Source organism: Neocloeon triangulifer, unplaced genomic scaffold (assembly GCF_031216515.1).
Source record: "Neocloeon triangulifer isolate White Clay Creek 2 clone unplaced genomic scaffold, ASM3121651v1 ptg000001l, whole genome shotgun sequence".
Classification (NCBI taxonomy): Eukaryota; Metazoa; Arthropoda; class Insecta; order Ephemeroptera; family Baetidae; genus Neocloeon; species Neocloeon triangulifer.
In genome coordinates this window covers 6,295,637-6,309,845 of record NW_026775544.1, presented here as the reverse complement: position 1 = coordinate 6,309,845, position 14,209 = coordinate 6,295,637, and the positions used below count along the sequence as shown (strand labels likewise).

General features: G+C 38.5%; 2 protein-coding genes across 4 annotated transcripts; one reads left to right on the top strand and one right to left on the bottom strand.

Annotated features, from left to right (window-relative positions):
- The first annotated feature begins 7 nt into the window (after positions 1-7).
- On the top strand, positions 8-13,801 carry LOC132200091 (polyglutamine-binding protein 1). Of its 2 annotated transcripts, none has more exons than XM_059625300.1 (6): positions 8-199; positions 304-410; positions 483-658; positions 716-1,036; positions 1,090-1,231; positions 13,526-13,801. In XM_059625300.1, exons 1-5 carry the CDS (start codon positions 124-126, stop codon positions 1,226-1,228), a joined length of 819 nt encoding a protein of 272 aa, XP_059481283.1. In that variant the 5' UTR covers positions 8-123; the 3' UTR covers positions 1,229-1,231; positions 13,526-13,801. The 2 variants fall into 2 exon arrangements, with proteins under 2 accessions (XP_059481283.1, XP_059481274.1); XM_059625291.1 differs by having other exon boundaries at positions 1,090-1,235.
- LOC132200035 (protein artichoke) lies at positions 1,279-14,070 on the bottom strand. Of its 2 annotated transcripts, none has more exons than XM_059625213.1 (15): positions 13,803-14,070; positions 6,459-6,961; positions 6,237-6,408; positions 5,994-6,160; positions 5,642-5,941; positions 5,327-5,587; positions 4,994-5,274; positions 4,741-4,941; positions 4,305-4,689; positions 3,753-4,013; positions 3,546-3,699; positions 3,287-3,496; positions 2,878-3,235; positions 1,844-2,549; positions 1,279-1,786 (listed from the first exon to the last, which is right to left on the bottom strand). In XM_059625213.1, exons 2-15 carry the CDS (start codon positions 6,912-6,914, stop codon positions 1,343-1,345), a joined length of 4,356 nt encoding a protein of 1,451 aa, XP_059481196.1. In that variant the 5' UTR covers positions 6,915-6,961; positions 13,803-14,070; the 3' UTR covers positions 1,279-1,342. The 2 variants fall into 2 exon arrangements, with proteins under 2 accessions (XP_059481196.1, XP_059481188.1); XM_059625205.1 differs by having other exon boundaries at positions 1,279-1,789; positions 13,803-14,069.
- Between the last annotated feature and the right edge of the window lie 139 nt (positions 14,071-14,209).

Genomic DNA, 14,209 nt, shown 5'->3' with positions numbered 1-14,209 from the left:
GTAGAGTGAAAGGTGGCGTCGCGGAGTGGAGGTTTACGGAATTAAAAATCTAAACAAAACAAAATTTAATGAAATTATTTTAACCGGCTATTTTCGGCAAAAAAAGGTTAAATTTGCGTAAAAATGCCTCTTCCGCCGGCTTTGGCAGCAAAGTTAGCCAAGAGGGGCCTCATTACTGGCAGCAAGTCACCGGCTGAAGGTAAAAAACGAATAAACTGAAGGTTTTCAATCATTTTAAATTGCAATGCACACTCCATTTTAAAATTTTATTTTTATTGTTTTATATTTTTTTTATTTTTACAGAAAGGGTGAATGAGGAAGTCATAGCCGAGGACGATGGAGATCGACGAAAAAGAGCACTGCTTGCTGTTAGCAAACTTTCAGAAATCCAGGAGAAACCTCCTATCATGGTACCAATTTTTATTCTTTGTTTTATTATTTAGATACATATGTATGTTTATTTTTTCATCTTATTTCTTCAGGGCTATCCTGGTTGCCCAAACAAGTACAATATCCATCACGAATGCACAATTTTCTGCAGTATTTATTGGGCAAGTGGTATTATTGAGCCAGACACAACTTATCTAAGACGCAAGAAGAAAATCCTCAGCAAATATCCCCTTCCTGATAACTGGAAGGAAGAATATGACCCCGGGACGTAAGTTAGAAATTTTACAGTTTAATTTATTTCTGAAAATCTTGCATCTTGATTCAGTGGTCGATTTTTCTACTGGGACCAGAAAACAAATCTCGTTTCTTGGCTTCCTCCTCTTCACCCTCATGCAAAACCCTCTATGGCCGCCAGTGTCCTCAGAGAGCAAAACAAATTCCAGCAGTTAATTAAATTACCTGAGTCGGAACCAATGATGACAGCAATTGAAGAGGATGACGATAAAGAAGAAAGTTCAGAAGAAAGTTTCAGCTCTTCCAGCGAGGAGGAAGAACCAGTTCGACCTCCACCAAAGAGGCGAGGTCACATGCCTAAGAGGGACATTCTTGATCCCATGGACCCTTCTGCTTACTCGGATTGTCCTCGGTGCTTTTTTTATTGCTTAATTTTTTTCCGAATTATAATTTTTAAACTTAAAGCGGAACTTGGTCATCTGGTTTGGCTGTTGAAGACGATGCTAATACTGGAGTTGACACAACAGCCTCGGGCCCTATTTTCCAACAGAGACCCTACCCAAGTCCTGGTGACGTTCTGAGAGCAAACAAGTCTAAAAAGTGAAAGGCAAGTGGATTTTTGTTTTACATATTGAATGGGCTTTGTAATTACTGAATAATTAACTATTTTATTTTAAATTCATAATAAGAGATTCGTGTGAATCATTTGGTGCATCGATCAGTACATAAATATTAATAGTCCCGCAGATAACGTGGCCATTACAAAGGCCATACCTCGGACTGCAGTAGTGCCAGATGGCAATGGCAAATCTTGCAAATACTCTCCCCTGAAAGGCTCAAGATTCGTCTTGTTGTAGTCCCTGTAGTACCAGGAGTGCACTGTGGTCATCGTAGGCTCTGAAGTTGGTGGAAGAGTCGGGACGGTCACATACTTATTTTGCTGGTTTTTCGAATTTTCCACTTTGGTGATTGTTGCCCTGCTGCTTTGGTGTCCTCCGGCAGTGGGTGGAACAGTAGGCACCACTGACCCGACAGCTGAGGTTGGGAATTGGTGGACAATTGTGTTCTCCAAGGGGTTGGCTGAGGGCGGGATCACTGGGATTTTGTTTCGAATTTCGTTAGAGGTGATGGTGTACGTTTTACTTGAAGTCGTGTTTGTCACCTTCTGGAAAAAAAATTAGCTGTAATTGAATATAAAAATTTAATTCTAAATTATTACCTGTTCAATGTAAGAGAAATTTTTGCTTTTTGGCACCTCTGGCATTTTCTCTTTGTAACTGGGGGCGTTGTTTGAGTTTTGCACTTGGTTTGCTAGACTTGAGTTGTCCTGACTGCCTTTTGAGGAGAGGGTGAAGTTGTTTGCTCCGCCTGTGGGGTACTCTTCGCCCGAAGGGTACGAAGGACCTGACTGGTAATCGTCTTCTTGCGGGAAAAGTTTGCTGAAGTCAGGGGTGGTCGTCGCATCAGTAGGTCTCAGGGTCGTTCTCATCTCTTGGGTCTTTGGTATTTGGTCTGCCTCAGCAAAGACTAGAGGAAGGACGCCCTTTTGCACGACCGTGGGGTTCAGAGGTTGCGGCACTGGGCTGGAAGTGGATAGGGGTGCTTGCGGAGGGTCGTCCCTTATCGGCAGAGAGCCTCTGTAGTCAAAGGGACCCTTGCTGTTGACGGTCGGCGCTGGGAATTTTAGTTTGTGGTCCTGTTTGTGGAATTCTTTCTGCTGGAACTTGAACGTCTCGTTTGACTCTGAAAACACCCACGGTGGCCTCTGGGGACCAACGGAAGGGACGAAACCCTCCTCGAAGAGTTTCGGACCTGCCTGGTTATTTTGGCCGCTGGTTTCAAGTCGCTTTGCTGAAGTTCTGCCAATTCCATTTGCTGGAGGGTTTCCGTTGTTCCACAAAGAAGAGATGCTTGGCAATGGGTAGCTAAATATAAAAAAAAAATTGTTATTTCAATTTTCAAATCAATGGATAGTATTTTGGCTTTTTCTCAATGGATTATTTGAGACGAGACGTTTAATCGGGAAATTCTTCTACAAAATTAAATTAAATTGAAAGGATAGATTGGAAAAATAAGCAAAAATAAAAACTTAAAAGAATTCAATTACTGAGTTTATGTAAAATTCCTACGCTGCTATATTTAAATCGGATAGGGGCCCAAAATATAAATGAGCTGCCAAGAATTGCAAATTCACCGTTGATTCATAAAAATATGGTAAAATTTGCTATTCAATTTTTCTTTTTATGCATTTACCCAAACACAGTGAATGGTCCGTTATTTGGTAGAGGTGGTGGTTGAGGGTTGAGGCTAGTAAGGTTGATAGACCCCGCGTAGAATGTTGGAGTGTCGCCAGGGGTGTAGTGAGACGACGACTGCGGAGAAACGGTCGGTGTAGAGTCAATTGGCTGCGGAGCTGGAGGCCCTTGCGTTGTCGTTTGCTGCAGGTTTTCTGAGCCACCGCCATGAGGGTAGTCCACAAAGTCGTCATAAAAATCGTCTGGCACCCCCTGACCTGGTTGGTTATCATAATATGGACGTCCAGGCTGTCCAGGGGAGGTCAACGGTGAGTTGCTTGGTTTCTCGTGACTCTCATAAGCACTCACAGAATTTGCTGCAAATTTTGAATCAATTTATTTTTTATTTTTTAAATGCTATAAACTACGATTCTTTTCGAGGCATTTCGCGAGTAGGTCTTCTCCGTCACGTTGCTGCTTTTCCTGGCAGAGAGACCTCGAAAGGGCAACCTCACGGAGGAGAGACCCGTCGGCACACCTAGGCGACTCCGAAGCGTGGATGTGGGGCTGCAGACGCGGCTCAACGTCGATCCACTCTTGGAACCACATCAAACCGCATGTGCACGATAAAGGATTGCCTGAATTAAAAATTTTAGGGAATTTTTTTAAATTATTCAATGCAAATACCCGCCACATCCAAGTGCACCATATTGGATCGTAGGGCTCGGAAGGCTCTTTCTTGCATCATTTTGACCTTGTTGTTTCTCAAACTGAGAACACGCAGCCTTGATAAGCCTTCCAGAGATCTCTCCCCAATTCCGCAAATCTCATTGTTGTTGACCTAAATCAATTTGTTTTAAAATAGTTGGATCTTATTTTGGAAAAAACTTATACTTTTAATTCGACCAGCCAGGGGAGGTTGGTGACCCCTGCGTCTTCCAAAGTGCGCAATCGATTGTGGCTCAGGTCCAACACCTCGAGTCCAGGCATTGCGGCAGGGAGCAGGTCGATTTCCTTTGAGGTCGGTTTCAACGACCTGGCCCCAGTGTTGCGACCCCAGTCTGCGTGCTGAATGTGATTGTGGCTGAGATCAAGCAGCAAAAGACGGGGGGCACCCTCAAATGCGGTAGCGTGGAATTCCTCTAATGCGTTTCCCTAAGAAAAATAATTCGGTGATTAATTAATTAAATATTGATAGAAAAAAAATCAAAAATTAAATCACGTTTTTGGTTTTTCACAATACAATAAAACAGGAATACCCACCTATGAAAAAAGATATTTTTAAAATAAAATTTTATGGATTAATTTTATATTGTACAGCTTTAAAAATATTATCATTATTTTGTAACCAAGCATTTGTGAATGCATAATTATATAGTGTAGGGTTTTTCTTAAAAAACCTGAAAAATTCAACTCAACACATAATAAAATAAGAATATTGCATACCTGTAAAGAAACGGCCCTGAGCGATGGCATTTGCGAAAAGGCTCCTCTCGGCAGGGCTGAAATTGCATTTTTCGACAAATCGAGTTCCGCCAACGAAGGCAAGTCGGCCAGGGCGCTCCGATCGATTTCATTGATCCGATTTTCAGACAAGGCCAAAGAAGTTAGTCTTGGAAGCCCGTGCAGCGAGTCGGATGGAAGTTGCGTCAGTTGGTTCCTCGCCAGCCGCAAAATGCGAAGGGACTGAAGAGACCCAAGCACCTCCGGCGCTGGCAGTGAGGACAGGCGGTTGTCGTTCAAGTCCAACTCGCGTAGGGACGCCAATCCTCGAAGTCCAGACGGGAAAGAGTCCAACTCGTTGTGCGAGGCGTTGAGATACACAAGTTCCCTATATTATTTTCAAGTTATTTTGATTAAAACTAAAAAAAAAAATCCGCACCTGGCTGAGGACAAAGTTTCCAAGTCCATTCTAGAAATCAAATTGCGGCTGATGTCGAGCCTTGTTAGGCCTGGCAAGTTGAGACGGGGAACCGACCTAAGAGAGTTACCGCTCAATTGAAGGGTGTGCGTAGACTGTCCAGAAGTCCAACCCTCAGGAATTGTTCCCAGTTGGTTGCCTTCGATGTTCAAAACGCCCATTCTAAATTATTATATTTAAAAAATTAAATTTCAGAAAAATTTGAAATAAATACTGATCAAGAGCTCGTCCAGGCGTTACTGGCAGGGACAAAAGCTTGTTGTGGCTGATGTCCATTTCGTAAATTGCTCTCAAAGGACTCAGAGACGCTTGCGGTAAAGCTTGCAGACCATTGTAGGAAAGGTTGAGGTGCTCGATCATAGGTGACGGAGAGAAAGGCGACCCTTGCAGTTCATTTAACAAATTTTGGCTTAAGTCTAAACGACGAAGGGATGGAAGTCCTGCCAAAAGACGAGCGTCCAAAAACCGCACACCATTTTGGCCCAAATCAAGTCCCTTAGAGTTAATATAAAAATAACTGAAAGAATTAACTCTTTGATTCGTTTACCTTTAAGCTAGGTAAATTCCATGGTGAACCTCTTTCCAGCAATAAATATTCATCTATCGAGTTGTTTCTCATTTTTAAGTCAATCAAGGCCGGCAGAGCGCTAAGAGCGTCTCTTCGCACCATTTGAATTCGGTTTCCGTCCAAGTTTAGCCTTTCTAGATTCGGATGAGGCCCCAAAGCTGCCCAAGCCAGTTCGTTGATTCCATTTTCACTCACGTCTAAACGCACTAGTGATGTCAAAGTAGCCATCCAAGGTCGAACCTAATGTTTAAAGAAATTTTTTAAATTTAAAAAAGTTTAAAATAAGAAACTAACCTCTCCCAAGTGTCCAAGACTGTTGCGTGCGAGGTTGAGTTCCTGCATTCTCGGTGCTGCTCTTGGGGTGAATGCCTGAGGGTGCAGCCTCATCAGATTATTGTTGCTCAGGTCAAGCACTTCCAGGTTGGGCAGTATGTGGAATGCTCCCGGTCCGACCTCTCTGATTTGATTACCGGACAAAGACAAGTATCGAAGTCCCATCAGAGATACCAGGGACCCTTCCGGTAGTCCTCTGAAGTTGTTTCTATCCAACTTTAATTCCGAGAGCATTGGCAATTCTCTCACGGCCAATGCAATCTAAAAAGTTCAATTTTAAAAAATTTAAAAAGAAAATAATAACTTGAATAACCTGTCCCACGTCGTCCAAATAATTGTCAGATAGATCGATGGACTCAATTTTCTGGGAAGTGGAGGTGAAAGCGTGCGGATGAACCCACGCCAGGCCGCACTTAGTGATTTCTACCGTCTGCAGTCTAGGGGTGCCCTGAATCATCCCCGTTTCCAATTTATCCAGACCTTAAAAAGTGATTGTTAAGTAATTTTCGTTTAAACAGAATTGTGATTTTATCATATAATAATCTTGATTGTGTACCTAGTCCTCTTTCGCCGCAGGTGAGGTGCAAGTCTTGCAGTTCAGGAAGGTCGATCAGCACCAAATTTCTCCACGCGCCCACTTCTTTGTCTTCGATTCTCAAATATTTTAGTTCTGGCAAATGCTTTATTATTGGGAGCCTCCTCAAAAACGGAGTTTGCATTGTTATTGCCTAAAATTCAAATTAAGAAAATGTTTCGTTTTTGATTTAATATTTTTTACTTGTAATTTTATGAGAGGACTGAAAATCTCCGCAGCCAAGTGATTAAGTTTGGGCTCAACTATGTATAATTCCGTCAGGGCTTTTTCCTGTCCGAAAAGGGCGGAAGCCGCCAACCTTTCGAGGGAGTTCTCCCTGAGCATGAGGCGAACCACGCTGAGACCTTGCAAGGAATCATCGGGCAGGTCCTGGAACTGGTTGCCTTCGAGAATCAGTTCATCTATTTTGGCGCCTGGCTTGTTTTCAGCGATGGCCCTCAACGGGGCCATCACCCTGGGCAGGTCGCTGTGGCTGCACCAGATTTGAATTTCCGACGAGGGGTCCCTCATACGGCACCTGCAAGGCAGGATGGCGGTGTCCGGCGGACATTCCGACTCGTCCAGCGTCTGCTGCGCCGCGCCGAGGGCAAGGAGCAGCGCGAGGAGCGCCGCTGCGACTGTTGATTTGGCCGGCTTCATCAGCTAGTGCCACATAATCACAAACTTCCAAGGGCCCCTGCCAACTCCTGCAATTAAAACAGAATTTTGTTAATTGGAATTAAAAAATTTGATAGCAGACGGGAGAAGAAAGTTATGATTTGAGGCGTCAAGCGTGATGCACCTGACATTTTTGCTTGCTGGAGAATGTGAGCTGAACACACGGGATGCACTATATAGAATACGATAAAAAAAATTTCTTTGGAATCCAATTTAATTGTGTCAAAATCTAAAATTAATACTTAAAAAATGGTTTGTATATTATGTACAAAACATTTAAAGAAATAGGTTATTTTTAGGCAAAAAAAGTTTAAACTTGTCAGACGATTTTTTTATCGATTTTTCTTCTTGAAAACTCCAGAGGAAATTTTAAAATTTTTGATAAATCACAAATTTTTTAAGGGGAAAAAGAAATTTGTTAAATTTTTAAAATAGGGCATTTTTTGGCAACATCTGTGATCCTAAACGAGTCTTAAAAAACTTCAAATCTAATTTTGACAAATGTAAAGCCATGAGTTTTATTGAGGTTTTTTATTATAAGATTATGCAAATTATACTATCATTTATTTTCTCATTCGTAACAACGTTTGTAGAGAAATTGTTATGCGCAAGAAAGTGTATCAGTTTCTTTGATTTTTTATTTTTTAACGGTCGGTTTTTAACCTCAGAATACACATTAAAACTCCATGTTTTGTAAATTAAATTTTTGTCACACAAAAATTAGCTGGGACAAATTAGTGACAAGAAGAATTTTCCCCTAACGAGTCCAAGGGCATCAGATTTTTTTAGTAAATTAGCCTGCGAACCAGTCCAAGTCTCTTTTTTATGTCTCTCCCAAATTTTTATAAAATTGCTGCTCTTCATAACATTAATTTTAAGCATCGCAACAGGCGAAGATGAGTGAGGGCGTTGCGCCAACCGTGGGTCCGAGAACAAAACGCGCGTGTGAAACCGAGTTAATCGCTCCCATTAGTAGCGAGCACCTTCGAGGGCCTGGTGTGTTTCAATTGTTAATGTTTTGGTTGCATGTGAAAATCAGCGAATTTATCGCTGAAAGCAAAATTTTTCCCATCCCAAGTCAAGAGGTTTGAAATATTCATTAAGTTCCACGAACCAAAGTTCAATGTGAAGTTCACCCGCCCGCTGAGCGAAATAAATTTTTCGACCATTCACTGTCATGCTGGAAAGTATTTCAAATTTAATTTAAAAACTGTCCAAAATTCAAGCAAAGATTAAATATTTTTAAATACTGCCTTTTACTAAAGACTTTCTCTAACTATGTGTTTTTCACTGGTTTATTTTTTGATTGAAAATGATTATTAATAGATGTCTTCGATACAGTCATAGTCGTTCTTTCATGTAAATAGAAATAATTGAAAAATAGATTATCATTTCTTCAGGTTTCTGATAAAATTATTACTAAATATTTTCCAACAGCTAAAATTAAACTTATGCAATCAAAGTTATAAAAAAAAATATAAATAAATAAATCAAAGTGGTTTTTACTCCAACATTTTTTTAATCAGTATGACGATGTTTGGAGTTTAATGAAAAATAAAAATATTTTTCACCAGTGTTTTGTTTTCAAAACTAATTAGTTGGAGGCAAATCATAATAAATGAATAAAATTATTTGCATACTAATTGTTGAAGCCATTACGGCTTAGAAAGTGGTTATGGAATAAAATTAATTGCACGTAGTAAAAAAAAACTAATCTGGAATGTTACATTATTTATTAAATCCCGCGCCTTCCATTTTACATTTTATTGCACCTCATGCTGGCCGCGATTTGCATGGGCGGAATACAAATTTCATTAACACTTGGGAGGCCGATTTTTCGGTACAACACGCCAAATTCCGGCTGCACCTCGACGGTGATGCAACTTCTTATATCGGAAAGGAAACGCGGGACGATAAATTAGATGGAATTACATGTTTTGCGATTGACAAAAACAATTATGTATCGATGTTATCAGGCGTTGTCTTCGACCGGAACCGCGAGCGAAAGTAAAAAGGAAGCCTCTTGAGAAAGTGCAAGTGTGTGTGTTTTCGTAAACGCACTCGTCTGTAGTTTTGTTCAGGAGCATCTTCCTTTCTTTCATTGTGCTGCTCCGCGAACAGGTATTGTCTTGCAGAAATCCATAAATTACACGCGGCAACAAAGGAGTTTTTTTTTATAATTATCGCTCGCCGAGGGTATGAGGCAACACGGCTGATAGCAATTTAATAATTCTCGCTGCACGCCTCCCGCTGATAAATTATCTCCCATTACATTTTGCAAGGTTTTTATTCAATTGAGCTCAACTTTTCGCGACTCGACAAATTTAATTATATAGCTTTGCGGGATTGTTTTACCTTGAGACTAAGGCAGAAAATTTTATTAGAGCATTTCTAAATTAAAAATCAAACTTTTTTTTCTTCTTCCTCACCGCCCTGCAGAAAAGCTATAAATTTGCAAAGCAATGGTAATAAACCTAAATAAATTGCTATTGTTTACTTTAATTTTAGTGATTCTCTCTATTGCAAAACGTTCTTTGTCTTGTCTTGAAGGTAATCTCGTTTTTCTTTCTTTTTTAATCTTTTTTTTTAATTAATAAAGAAAACAAAAATTTTATTATGGATATATCTGAATCGCGATTGAAAAATGAAGGTTGAAACAGTTTCTATAGTTTCTATGAAGGTTCGCCTTATCACATGCACTCTAGAAGCATTTATATTGTATATTAGTTGCTAAGTTCTTATTATCCAACTAAATAAGCAAGGTTGAGGTTAACATTAGCAATTTACAATTTGTTTTTGCGATTTTGGCATCAAATCAGTAAAATTTTGTCTGCTTTCTATTTCAATAAGAATAAAAATTATTAAGCTCAAAGGAAAATTTATATACATTTGGTCTTAATTCTTATTATAATTGTTTATTCTACTCAAGTCATCATAAAAAAATTTGAATTTGAAAAAATTTTGATACAAATATATATTTTGAAATGCTTGAAACAATTAAAAGAGAAATTTTGAAAATTTCACTTAATTTAAAATTTAAAAGAAATTTATTCTCTGGGCATGACTTTCCAAAATATTCTATGGATTTTGTAAATTAAAAATTAGACACGTCTGTCTCACATTTTCTCTTCTTAATTTTCGTCCCAAATTGGAATGCAAAATGTTCTGCTTTAAATGCATGCAAATGAGTTTGGCGACGCGTGCATTGTTTTAATATGAAAGCATCACTCGTTCTGCGTAGAAAAGTTTGTGCCGGCAAATTAGGCTCGGTTCTTTGGTGCTGATCATTTAGCATGACGCGACCACATCTCGCGACTTCTAGCCGTAAAATTTAGGTCTCGTACTTGCGCTGTTTAATTCGAATTTCCACACGCATTCGTCACATTGTGTGAGCGACATTAGAAAAAAAGAGAAGCTGAAGAAACGCACACGCAAATGTCGTGAACCCTCTTTCCTGGTTTTGCTCGTTGCTTCCCTGTTGTCTAGAGAAACTTTACCAAAATCAACTCTGCTCGCTCTGTTGCGGAAACCAGTGAATTCGTTAATTACCAGCAGAAAGGAGCAGTTGGTGATAGTTTCTGCGTCTTCTTCAAATTACTGCGCGTCGTACAGTCTGTAGTGACATAGAAATGTGCTCTGTTAGCTTTTTTTAATTTAGGGGTTTTTTTCCTGATTTTTTGAAGAGCTATTTTTTGTAAATGAGTACTCATCAATAATTGTTTGGTGAATAATTTACATAAAAACCGACTTCAAAATAAGACATTATTAATTTAAAAAGTTGATCGTTGCATTTTAAACTAATGAAACTTAATTTTTACAAATAATCAACTCTGCATGACGAAATAATTTTTTTATGCTAGATTTGTAAGTAATTGAATTGGGACTTAATTTTATTTTGGTTTTGATTGATCATCGGAATTTGAATTTTTTTAAGAATTACATGGCTTGAAACAGTTTTGATTGTGATCTACGATAGGTCATGTATGCAACATCAAAAAATATGCAAAACTTAAAAATAGTCTTAAAACTAGCAAAAGTCAAATAAAAACTAAATTTAAATAAACAAATTTTCGAATCGTTCATTGAATTGAATTGTTTAATCCTGGTTCAATCAATGAAACGACTTTCTAAGTTTTAACTTCCTCTCTTATAATCATTAGTTTATTTTTTTGATTGGGCTTTCAATGTGCTATATAATCCTGCCTTAAAATTTCAATTATGAGTTGCCACTTTCCACAAAAAAGTCAACTTTTAAAAATTTATCATATTTTTTAATTAAGAAATCATTTAGTAAGCATATAGTCCATTTGAAATTTATCCTCTGCTGAATACAAATCAGACGGGTGGATAATTCTTTTTGCCCCCATCTTGTCATGTTTTTTTTTTTTAGTAAAATATATTTTTAAAACGGTGAAATTTTGGATGCATATTTTCCATTCCGTGCTCCTGCCGCGTTCAGATTTTTAATCTCCTCCAATTTTGAGAAAACTATCGTAACGGTTCTCGACTTTGTCAAGGCAAATTATGCATGCACAGTGAATCCAAATTCGTCCCAAAGACAATAAGTACATAGCAAACTTCACCGGGTTGTGGTGCAATTTGGACTAATCAAAAGACTTGGTACGCGTCGAAGGTATAACGGGTCGCGCTCTTCTTTCGCGATTCGACCGATGGGGAGGAAGTGGAGTGTAATTGCTTTGGTCGCGGTCGGGCTGTGTCAACCGCGCCCTGCGACAAGTGGCTCTTCGAACTGTAACCATGTCAGCCGCGCGTGTCTCAATTAAAATGAGTTTTTGCAAGCAGAGCAGCACGCCGGTCCATTGTGCGACTTCTTTTTCTTCTTGTCACTTCTCGCGAAAATGCGAAAATGCATTGCGTGATTCGTCGCAACGTGCTGTTTACTTTGAAATTTCGCGCAGAAAAAATAAGAACAAAGTTTCCTCATTGGGGAGAAATTTTGTAAACGGTTTACATGTTTGGTTATTAAAAATTATATCAAACAAAAAAATTGAAAGGCGACTGCGACAAAACTTAAACATATAATTTTTCCACTTGAACCGTTCAGTTAAATATGAATTTTTTTTAATTTGGCCCAACAATCTTATCCTTGATAGCCCTTCTTTCCACTTCAAAGAGCAATTTAAAAACACTGATTAACAATAAAAATTGGCCCGAAGCCCCTCCTGACACCTTTCAAGCCAAAGCACAGGTCGGTTGGCAAGGGGTCGTGGATTTATTTGAAAAAAATTAGGTGAAAAGAACACAAAATTTGACGGATTTTGGCGTGGAAAAAACTCAGAAAAGTCAAAAGCTTTCCCGGAAAAACGCTACTGTAGTTTCAACTTAAAAATGGAATATCTCGGGTTCTAATTGAGATACAGAAATGCGGCTAGCACCAAAAATTTTCTTTTTACCTCCTCTTCAATCCTGAGGGGTCGAATAATCCAGAGGTCAAAGGTCAAGGTCATTTTTCAGGGGTCACACGTACAAAAAAAATTCTAGCAAAAATATGCCACCTTCGATTAAGCTGAAATTTTTTTCTAAGATAGTCCTAACATGTAGGAACAACATATTAAAAATTCAGAATGGCATATTTTTTAGATTTTTTATAAAAAAATCACAAAGGTAAAAAAACGTGAATTTTTCGTATTTTGCCAATGGTCGGATATTGATTTTTGGAATTTTTAAGAAATTTTTTGAAAATTTAGGAATTTTTTGTCAATAAATAAATAAATTTACCCATTTTAGATACTTACTTTCTCAAAATAAATTTTTGATCATGAGCAAAATGCGAAAAATTCACGTTTTTTTACCTTTGTGATTTTTTTATAAAAAATCTAAAAAATATGCCATTCTGAATTTTTAATATGTTGTTCCTACATGTTAGGACTATCTTAGAAAAAAATTTCAGCTTAATCGAAGGTGGCATATTTTTGCTAGAATTTTTTTTGTACGTGTGACCCCTGAAAAATGACCTTGACCTTTGACCTCTGGATTATTCGACCCCTCAGGATTGAAGAGGAGGTAAAAAGAAAATTTTTGGTGCTAGCCGCATTTCTGTATCTCAATTAGAACCCGAGATATTCCATTTTTAAGTTGAAACTACAGTAGCGTTTTTCCGGGAAAGCTTTTGACTTTTCCGAGTTTTTTCCACGCCAAAATCCGTCAAATTTTGTGTTCTTTTCACCTGATTTTTTGCAAATAAATCCACGACCCCTTGCCAACCGACCTGTGCTTTGGCTTGAAAGGTGTCTCCTTGAATCATTCTTGGCTTTGGTACATTAAAAATATTTGATTGTCAACAATAAACCAAGCTTTGATAAATTTTTGAGCTCTCTGATTGGATACGAGAAAAATTATCGTTATCAGAACGCTCAACATAAATAAAATTTGCATTATTTGTTATTAGGATGAAATAATAATCGTTTCTTCCATGCTAAAAAAAATTTGAAATTGTTTAATATTCTCATCTTATTTTGCATTCCTAATTATTTTCTAAGTGAAAATTATTACTATTTTTTGGTGAGTTGCAATTCGTGCAAAAAGAATTAAAATTTCCTCTAATTTACTAATGTTACTTTTGTTTCAGGCAGTTTGGTATTCAATTTTCAACACTAACAAAGGAAAGTGACCATAATGTGTGCGAAAGCCATAACAGCCCGGCAACAAACAGTCCAAGTTTTGCACATACTTCAACCGTGACCAGGATGAAAATATTGCAAATTTTACTTTCAAAATCATTGTCGACTCTCCCAATTCTTTTTCCAAAAAAAAAAAATTCAATTACGAGAATAAGAAAAAAAATGTCTTTCTTTATATCTTTCCTGGTATAAAAAATTTCTAATAAAAAAAAATAATAATAAAATATACCTGGATTTGTATCCAAATTGCGTACGGGCGTCAGTAGCAAAGCTTCTTCCACCTTGATCTGCGTCGTCTTCTCTTGTGCAACTGCAAAAAAAGTTGAAGTGCGCGTCACACACACTTTGACTTTGTCTGCATGCAGCGATGGTTTCCGGCGATAGGACAGCAGCTAGTTTTGTTCTTGCCGTAGAGGCTCCCAGCACCACACTGGCGGCGCCTCCATTGCCGAGGAGCGTCGAGGGCTTGGATTCGTTACACTGGCTGCGTCTACAAATCGCTGCAAGAAAGTGCGGGAGGCATTGTTTTCAGAGGCAAGCATTGTTTCTCCGCCACACAATCCAAATATCTTCAACTCTCGGCTTTCACGATCCGAGAGTGCAGCTTTTCAAAGCACAGAACCGCATAAACACACG

Coding starts and splice junctions, on each gene's coding strand:
- LOC132200091 (XM_059625300.1), top strand. CDS start 124: ATGCCTCTTCCGCCGGCTTTGGCAGCAAAGTTAGCCAAGAGGGGCCTC. Junction 200..303: donor CAGCAAGTCACCGGCTGAAG/GTAAAAAACGAA, acceptor TTATTTTTACAG/AAAGGGTGAATGAGGAAGTC. Junction 659..715: donor GAAGAATATGACCCCGGGAC/GTAAGTTAGAAA, acceptor ATCTTGATTCAG/TGGTCGATTTTTCTACTGGG.
- LOC132200035 (XM_059625205.1), bottom strand. CDS start 6,914: ATGAAGCCGGCCAAATCAACAGTCGCAGCGGCGCTCCTCGCGCTGCTC. Junction 5,942..5,993: donor ATTTGGACGACGTGGGACAG/GTTATTCAAGTT, acceptor TGAACTTTTTAG/ATTGCATTGGCCGTGAGAGA. Junction 4,690..4,740: donor GAAACTTTGTCCTCAGCCAG/GTGCGGATTTTT, acceptor AAAATAATATAG/GGAACTTGTGTATCTCAACG.